We start from the raw sequence: 9940 nt of genomic DNA on the forward strand, positions 1-9940 counted from the left end.
ACAATTGCATGTTTGTCACTTGGCACGCAACTGCAAGGAATGTCGCCCTCAAGTGCAATTGCATGTCTTCTACGATACTGCAACTCTGTGGTGTTTTGTCAGACATCAGATAGTTGCATGTCTGCTACTAGGCATTCAACTGCAAATGTCGCCCAAACTGCAACTTTGTGGTGTTTGTCGGTAGGGGACAGTAGTTACATGTCTTTCACTTGGCACGCAACTGCATGTGCTGCCCCGGAGTGCAACTGTGTGTCTTTAATGAGACTTCAACTCTATGGTGTTCTGTCCGGGAGAGGATAGTTGCATCTCTGCTACTAGGCATGCAACTGCAAATGTCATCCCCAGCTGCAACTTAGTGGTGTTTGTCGGTGGGAAGAGGGCAGTTGCATGTCTGTCACTTGGCACGCAACTTCAAGTGTCGCCGCTGAATGCAATTGCATGTCTTGGACGAGACCGCAACTCTATAGTGTTTTATCAAGGAGAGGACGGTTGCTACCAGGCATGCAACTGCAAATGTCACCCCCGGCTGCAACATTTGTGATGTTTGTTAGTGAGGAGAGGACACTTCAACTCTATGTTGTTTTGTTGGAGGGGAGAAGGTGGTAGTTGCATGTCTGCTACTAGGCATGCAAGTGCAAGTGTCTCGCTCTCCGAGTACAACTGCATGTCTTCAACACCACTGCAACTATGTGTTTTATTTCTGATTTTTTTTCTACTTTCGGTTTTTCTTTCTATTTTCTTTTTTGTGTGTTGGATTTTTGTTATTTTTTCTAAATAGTGATGTCATATATATTTAAAATAAAGCCACTGATTCGCACACATGTTTAACGCACACATTTCCTTGTCTTATTGTTCTTCTTTTTTGTGTCAGAATTATGTGCTGAAATAATACTCTATTTTTTTAGAACAATTACACTACACTATTTTTTTAGAACAATTACACTTTTTTGTATGCATTGTGTTTCATGGAGACACACTAGTGCTGAGAGCGTTGAAAAAAGAGAAACCAACCTAGTAGGAGACAAGATAACAGAAAACAAAAGAAGGCTTCCCACGCTTCTCACGTACAAGCAACAATAGAAAATTCCGATGCTCCGATCGATGCAGCCCACTTAAGAAGACAATAGGAAAAACAATGGACAGAGAAAAAGGCCTCGTACATGACACGCCGGCCCAAAGGATAACAAAACGAGCGAGGAGGAGAATCAATCGGGGCCTCGGGCCGCCTGTACCTGGATGCTGACATCAGCCGACTAAAACTTGGCGAAGTCTCAATCGACTGATTCTTAGATAGACCCTTTTGCAATAGGTTGGTAAGGGGGTGAGTGCTTGGCAAGCCGCCACAAAAATACCCTGATCTTTGACGGCAACTTGGACTCTCCAAATTGATGTCCAGTTCTTCTCCAACTATCTTGTTGGAGTTCGATGCTCTACCTTCCAGCCATGCCTCCCATTTTCCCTTCGTGTCGGGGGTTGGGTACGATATATGCCAACGGATGGCTTATCATGGTGGGAGCGAGTAAAACGTCGCCGGTGACTGGAAGCGGGATAAGGCGTAGACACGTACGTCGGCGGACTTTACCCAGGTTGGGGGCTCTCCGTGGAGATAATACCCCTACTCCTGCTCCGCGGGGTCTCCGCATGATAACTAAGGCACTAGTGCTACAAGTTGCTCCTTGAGCTGTGTCTAGAGGTAGGAGAAGGCAAGGCTAGCTCTTCCCTGCCCTAGGTAACTGGCTGCTTCTATCAGGGTTGGAATCCTTTGCATGGGTGGCTTGGGGGGGTTTATATAGGCCTACCCCCCAGGGGTACAATGGTAATCCGTCCGGGTGCTGGGCCCGGCTTGTCAGTGTCTCCAGCCTTCGGCTTCTCCGCCGACCGTTGGGGCCCGCCGCCTAGTGGGCCTCGCCGGCTGGTTGGTGGCTGCTTACTGTAGCCGTGTTGTTGATGACGGGGGCTTGGTCATCTTAGTGTGGCTACAGTCCCGTCGCCTGGTGGGGGGGGGCACTGTAGCCACTCCTGGTCTTGTCAGCTTAATGGCATGCTTGCCCCGGGGCAAGAGACGGCCGCCTGCTGGAGGCCGGCCCTTCTCGAATCCGCCTGGTTGGGCTTCCGCCATCCTCCGCGGGGCTCACTGCCCGATGGGGCCCGCCACCGGTAGGCCGTACTGACAGGCCGTCGTGGGGAACAGGACTCCACCTACTCGGAGTGACGTTAGAGGAGGCATTGCACAGTGCCCCGTCGTGAGGAGATCTCCGCCTGTATGGAGCACTTTTGCCACGCCTGTCCCGAGCGGCGGAGGCGACGTGCTTCACTGTAGCCATGCTCTGACTTGTACTCTTGATGGGGGCTCGGCCGTGCCATGGTCGCGAGGTGGCCGTCTGCCTGTTGCCGCCCTCTCTGGAGGCCGGCCGGCAGGAGCCGGGCACCCGGAGCACCGTAGTCTTGGGTCTGCTGCCCTCTGGCAGCCGGCCGTTGAGCCAGCCGGCTCCCTGAGGGCGGAGCTTCAGCTCGGGGCCCAGCTAGGCGGAGCTGGACCAAAGTCTTGATAAATCCAGGGACTCCGGTGAGCCTACCCGTGGGCCATTACTCCGACACTTCATGCAAGCGAGCATGGTGAGAACACTCTTTTGTAAATAATTTTACTTGTTTCAAGTACCACTTTCTGTATTACCTTTAACAAATTTTCCGTGGCAATGCATGGGGATCATCTAATTAAGAACAGTAAAACTGCACCTAATCCCTGCCCTCTCAGTAATTAGGCGTTTGTGGCCGTTGGATTTCGCTAACTGGGCATTCTTCGTCGTAGGATCTTCATTAAGCTGTACCTTAATTGCGAAGTGGGCTAAATGTTGCAGGGGCAGCTGCTCCCGTAGCTTTTTCTGAGCCCTCTGGTTAATTGGGCTGCCTCGGGCCCGTTTTCCCTGCTCAGGCCCAACACAACGAACAAACCTCAGCGAGTACTGCTCCATCTCCTAAAACAATCGCTCTATAGAGAGGGGATGGCGGCGCTCGATGCGGCCAGCGCGACTTCGATGCAGGCGGCTCGGGCGGCTAGCGGCCGGGTCCAGGCGAGGCACCAGTGGATCCAGGCTATCCGTGCCGCACGTGAGGGTATCCACTACCACTCGACCGAGAGGATCCATGAGCTATCGATCGATCGAGGGTATCCAATGCGGGATGCAGGTCATGGGTCGATCTACAGAATCCACTTTGGTGACCGGTCCATTCGACCGGTTGGCGCAGGACGCGGACGATAATGGAGGTCTTTGCTCGTGGCTAGCCGGAGTCGGTCGCGCCTGGCCGCTAAGATCGCGGACGGGGGACGATGGAGGTTGTGGCAGCTATATGTGGACCGCAGTGCAACGATGACGGATCAACCGTGGTCCTCGTGATGGGTTCCCACGCCAGGGTCTTAGTCATTGCGTTGTTGGTCGCAGGGCAGTTATCAGTCGCCAGGGCAGGGAAGTACCTCTCCATGATGCAGGTCAGCCTCAACCTGGTTGCCTAATATCTAATTCCTAGCACGCACTCTAGCAGCACGACTGCGGCCTCCTGGACCACCTGGCCGTTCGTTATTATGGAAGCGCGCGACGAGCTTGGAGGTGAAGCCAGGGAGAAAGGGAAGATTGTAATGTCATGCTCGATCTTGACAGTAGTGGCAGTGGGAAGCCTACTGAAATCAACTTGTAAAGTCCGATCCCCTCTCTACGTCTTTAAACAATGTTCAAATGATACACAATATGCTTAGTTATTTGTAAGGTCTGGAATATTTTCCTGCAACAGAAGTGTCTGCAACATAAATTTTTGGATGGTGAAGCTTTCATTGGTGCTCCGTGTGCTGAAGGCCTGAAGCTGATCACCAGCATGCGAGGGCAATGGCAGCCACGGCTGGCTTTGCTCAAGCAAACTCACATCATGCACTCACTATAGTATATGCCATTAACCTATATAGTCCGTCAGTTGGCTCAAGATGTTCATATCAACTTACCATACAATTTATATTTCAGGTACAAAATGTGTTGGCTCAAGAGCCACCAGAGTCGTTTGCTTCTTAATATTTGGACGGTTGAATTCGGGAATACATGAGACATGCATTTGATTTTGAATTAAGAGATGGAGAATCTGATTGTTGCTTGCAAAAGGTGCTCAGGCATGGGAAACAGTTACTTTTGACAGTAAAATAGAGGCCATCAGATCAGTGTATTGTTAGCCACAAAATTCTTGAGCTTATAACTTCTAGACATTTATGGATTCAGAACTTAGAGTGGGAGGCACCAATGATACGCCTGGTCATTGCGGTGTTCAACTTCACTACTAATTAGGACAAAGAACTAGGTGATGATACCTATTGATGTTGAATGCTCGAGGTAAGTGTATAATTACCCTGCATTTTCGCTTGGTCATGCGGGTTATTGTCAACTATGAAGTTTTCACAGTTCACTTATAACATATATGACCAAGCAAATAACATAAATGTTATTGGGCTGCAGGCATCCTCCTTCTGCTGTGATGATGCATCATGCATTATGATTTTATAATATTCCTTTTACACCAAGCTTCTGAAGTTAAACATGAATGTAGACATGAAGCATTTTAGTGAGAGTTGTACAACGGCAAGCATTTTTAGGTGGTTTAGAAACTTCTGTCAGAAATTTCCTTTGTGGTGTTCAAGTTATAAAGTAAAATCAATGCCATTTGGCGGCTCACCTTTCTTTCACTCTTCAAATTATTAAACTAATTATATCTCTTATTTTCTGTGAAATAACATTATCAATAATATCCTTGCTAATTTTACAAGGTCACATAAATGCAGTATTTAGTTGGACAAATTATGCAAAGCACATGATAATTAAAAACACCCATACTCATATAATTGAGATTATGCACTAAAGGTTTATTCCTAAAATAGTGAAGGTTAATCTAACATTTCTGAAGATGGTTAAGAATGACCTTCCTAGATACTGTGAAGTCATGTGATGATCCCTTTGCTTACATTGTTTTCTCTCTTTTGTGAAGTTACAAGAACTGGAAAAACTAAACTTGTCAAATTTCAAAAGCATGGACCTTTTTTCTTTCTTTCTTTGTGTATACTTCTCTTATAGTTCTTATAATAACACTTATTGCTAATATGCATTTCGTAATTAGATGCTTTTTGGCTGATAGTACTTTTAATAAACTTTTAAAAGAAGGGGGTTTCAGATCCTCAATATAATGGTTTGCAATGGTTTGGGGATCAGTATAATTGTCTGGTATTAAATAAATAAAATTACTTTACTTTCACCAATTTATCATCCTTTTAAAATATGTATTTATCATCAGTTCTGAAATAGGTCAAATCAGTTCATGAGCGAGGACCAAAGTTTACAAAATGATCAATTGATGAACTGCAATGAGATGTCAATGTAGTAAAATCAAGAACAATTGTAGCTTATGATGGGCAAGAACAATGAGCAGCCATAAATTTCAAATAAGGAAAACCAAGATCAAACAAGTTGATGTGCGTGTTTCCGATTTCAGTGCCAAGGGAGATATTTTAACGCTAATTGTACAATGTTTTTAGAGCTGTCTTTTTACCATATAATATGATGTTGTAGCTAAAACTCCTAGCTGCTTAGAATCAATTTTAGATAGCGGTCTTACAACTACAGTACACAGATTACACTACAGTGCTCTGTTTTGCTAATCCAAAATATTAAGTTCATTGTCCTTAAATTCTAAGCAACTTATATCGTATTTAACACCAATATTTATGCCATCATGTATTTATCAAATATCCTAACATTATACTGAAAAAGAGACGGGCGCGGCAATGCGCGCCATCGATGATCTAGTAGTATACAAATAGGAACCCCAGCAAAAAAAGAAAGAAAGATATGTGGGCTCAATCAGTAGCGGAGAGTGACATGGAAGTAAGACGGGACCAATTGATAAGCCCAAAGTAATAGCTTACCTGAGCCAACAAATACAAATTTATTAGGCCCCGTAACCGGTTGCGTCCTCCCCCAAAAAGCTCTGCTCTTGGGTTCAACCTTATTTTTTCTGAGATACGGGTACATTATTGTGCGTGTCCAATGTCTTATGTAGTGTGATATATAGGATACAATGCACATTTTCAAAGTGCGACGCAATATTGTAGCCATTTGCGGTTAATGTTGTAGCTTGTAAATGTGCAACTAATGTACACATTCATTTTTTGATGCAGTACCATATCTTCAAAATTAATATTATAATTAATCTAAGTTGTAGCCTATAGATGTGCAATTAATGTACACATTCCCTTTTTAATGCAGTACCATATCTTCAAGATATATATAATTAATGCAATGTTGTAGCATGTAGATGTGCAATTAGAGTACACATTAATTTTTTTTGATGCAGTACCATATCTTCAAGATATATATAATAATGTAATGTTGTAGCCTATAGATGTGCAACTAATGTACACATTAATATTTTTGATGCAGTACCATATATTCGAGATATATCATATATACAACTAATGTGTGTAAAACGTGTCGATATGAAGTTAACGTACACATTCATTGTTTGATGCTATTTCGTATCTTCAAGGTCTAGCCTGTAGATATAGAGTTAATGTCCACATTCATTGTTTGATGCAATATCGTATCTTCAAGATATAGAACTAATGTATGATGTAGCCTCTAGATGTGCAATTAATGTATACATTAATTGTTTGATACAGTGTCATATCTTCAAGATATACAACTGGTGTATGCGTTTGTATGATCTTCTCAACGAAGGCTACATAAACCAAGCCATAGCTAATGAAGTCATGTATCCCACACATTCACTGAACCCACACAAATCCTATATTGTACGATTCTAACACCAAAGGGATAGATAAGGCTCTAGTGTAGCAGATACAAAAGCCATAGCCATGACGAAACTCATGTGCTTATGTTTCATCATCCTCACTATTGCGGTAGCCGTGTCGGCTGATGAATGTGAGGGTGACCGACAGGCCATGATCAAGGAGTGTGCTAAGTATCAACAATGGCCAGCAAATCCAAAGTTAGATCCATCGGACGCATGTTGCGCCGTGTGGCAGAAGGCAAACATCCCATGCCTTTGCGCTGGTGTCACCAAGGAGAAAGAGAAGATATGGTGTATGGAGAAGGTTGGCTACGTTGCCAATTTCTGCAAGAAGCCCTTCCCACATGGCTACAAGTGCGGAAGTAAGTGAAATATATTAAGGGAATTACGATGATCGGCATTGCATACATGCAGTTTTGATATTTATCATTCTTCGGATTCACATGGTTTTGATTTTAGTTATGCATTTTATATGTTTCTTGTGCTATTCTGATCATATGTTGGGTCAAATTGAATGGTCTTGCAGGTTACACATTCCCTCCTCTGGCGCAGTGATTCTAGTTTAGTAGCGGGAGGAGAAGCATTAGCATTTACATTATATGTGTGTGGCCTCACAAGAGCTTCCCTTTCAAATCTATAATTCTTGAGGTTCTACTCATAATAGTTTATGTTAGGAACTATCTATGAGAAGGTTTGTGAAACTAATAAAGTCTTCTCCTCAAATTGTCTAAATTATGTTTGTTCATACACAATATTTTTGTTCTATTTATGGCTCATTGTAGGTGAAGGGATCAAGGATATTAGAAGAAATTAGTGTTGTTAAAGCAACAACTTTCATGTGCTTTTTATATGCAAAGTTAATGGGTTCATTTATGCCCCGAGTTCAACCAATTTTCACCTTAGTAACTCTTATTCTTGGACCCTGGCTGACGCAAAGCTCTGAATACAACTTAATTTGCTAGAAGTGAGGAGATTGATGGGAGGGGATGATAAAGATAAGTGGCATATTTAGTTAGTTGTATATATGATTTCACACACAAATCCGTTGTAGTTCGATTATAATGGTTTACTTGGATTTTGTAATGCGTGCAACGTGTGCCTTGTCCATTATATACACTACCATAATTTTATCATACAAAGTTTTTCAACTAGTGAAAGTGCGTTATGTCGACTAGAGAGGGGGTGAATAGGCGATTTTTATGAATTCTTCACTGAGGAATTTGCCGGTGAGGAAATTCCTTAGCGAAGAACTGTTAGCAGCGAAATAAGTACTCAGAAGTAAGCATAACAGAATACAAGCATGGTCATGATGATGAAATGAAGACTAGCACAGAGTACAGAAAGCGTAATCACAGGATAACACACGATGAAGACAAACAGACTGAAGAAATTGAACTAAGGAAATTGAGAAAGTCTTCAGTCAAAGTCTTCAAACACAGATATGAACAAACACTCAACACAGTAATGAGGAAATGAAAGGGTTGAGGAAATAGAACCAGTAGGTTGGTGAAGACAATGATTTGGTAGACCAGTTCCAACTGCTGTCTCAGTTGTACGTCTGGTTGGAGCGGCTGAGTATTTAAACTCGAGGACACGCAGTCCCGGACACCCAGTCTCTAAGCACGCAGCTCAGGACACCCAGTCCTCACCGTATTGTCCTTGAACTAAGATCACACAGATCCCGTCCAATCACTCGTGGTAAGTCTTGAGGCGACTTCCAAACCTTCACAGACTTGGTCACTCGGCGATCCACAATTCCTCTTGGATGCTCTAGACCTTGACGCCTAACCGTCTGGAAGAAGCACAGTCTTCAAAGGTAACAAGCGTCGGATCCACGCAGGATCAATTTCTTCAGTGATGCTCAATCACTTTGGGGTTTGTAGGTGTTTGGGTTTGGGATTTTCCTCACTTGATGATTTTCGCTCAAAGTCCTCAGAGGATGGGTTGCTCTCAAATGACAAGTGTCAAGTTCTCTCGGAGCAGCCAACCAGCTAGTGGTTGTAGGGGGCGGCTATTTATAGCCTAGGGAGCAGCCCGACATGATACGACATAAATGCCCTTCAATGATATGACTGTTAGGTGGATAAGATATTTTGGGACAGCTGGCGCGCAGCACAGCAACGGTCGGAAATTTGACTCTCAAATTCCTCAGGGCTATCATGTTCCTCACCGTGTAGATAATTCGCACTGGCGAATTCCTAACTCCTCAGTCAGAACAAATTCATCAGCGACCAGAAGAACTTCGTCTCTGTCACTGAAGAAAGTGACTGAACCGTATGAGATTTCCAAAGGCTTCACTCGAAGGGATTGGTAGGTGTAGGATTTTGAGTTGAGCATCACATGGAAATTTTTCCTTAGTATTTCCTCGACCCCCTTTAACAGTACGGTGTTTCCTATGACTCAAGAAAGAGAAAATGAAACTACGAAAACAAAAGTCTTCACGCTTCATGTTCCAGAAATGAATACCAAGTCGTCAAGGTCACACCAATTTCTTCACTTTCAAAGTCTTCAGAAAGTCTTCAGAATATCAAAGTCTTCAGTTGAAGAACTTCATTTTTAGGGGTCGACTTTCTCTGTAAATATCAAACTCCTCATAGACTTATAGACCTGTGTACACTCACAAACGCATTAGTCCCTTAACCTATAAGTCTTCAATACACCAAAATCACTAAGGGGCACTAGATGCACTTACAATCTCCCCCTTTTTGGTGATTGATGACAACATAGGTTAAGTTTTCAACGGGGATAAACATATGAAGTGTATACACTGATATTGAGGAATTTGATTACAAGATATAGTAGAACTCCCCCTGAAGATGTGCATAGTGAGGAATTTTCTTTTGAGGCAATGCACATTTGAAGAGTTGAATCATGGAGATCTCCCCCTATATCTTGTAATTCATACACGCATTTGATAAATAATATGAAGAATTTCAAATGCATGATGAAATATGGTGCCTGATGAGATTCAACATGCATGCAATGTCATTAACGAGGAATAAGCATGCAAAGCATAATGCAACAAAAGTATCAACGCACCATCGGGTTTAAGATTACAACTCGATTGAAATAAAAGTTTCAGAAGAACGAGAGTTGTAACTTA

General features: G+C 43.3%; 1 protein-coding gene across 1 annotated transcript; it reads left to right on the plus strand.

The window, feature by feature from the left end:
• The first annotated feature begins 6786 nt into the window (after positions 1-6786).
• On the plus strand, positions 6787-7569 carry LOC119301972. The gene is made up of 2 exons (XM_037578983.1): positions 6787-7199; positions 7364-7569. The coding sequence occupies exons 1-2, from the start codon at positions 6902-6904 to the stop codon at positions 7390-7392; spliced, it is 327 nt and encodes a 108-aa protein (XP_037434880.1). The 5' UTR covers positions 6787-6901; the 3' UTR covers positions 7393-7569.
• The last annotated feature ends 2371 nt before the right edge of the window (positions 7570-9940 follow it).

The sequence above is a fragment of the Triticum dicoccoides genome, chromosome 1B (genome assembly GCF_002162155.2).
Source record: "Triticum dicoccoides isolate Atlit2015 ecotype Zavitan chromosome 1B, WEW_v2.0, whole genome shotgun sequence".
Lineage (NCBI taxonomy): Eukaryota > Viridiplantae > Streptophyta > Magnoliopsida > Poales > Poaceae > Triticum > Triticum dicoccoides.

Excerpts from the sequence above, each read along its gene's own strand:
- LOC119301972 (XM_037578983.1), top strand. The coding sequence starts at position 6,902 with ATGACGAAACTCATGTGCTTATGTTTCATCATCCTCACTATTGCGGTA. Across the intron at positions 7,200-7,363 it reads ACATGGCTACAAGTGCGGAA|GTTACACATTCCCTCCTCTG; the intron begins GTAAGTGAAATA and ends ATGGTCTTGCAG.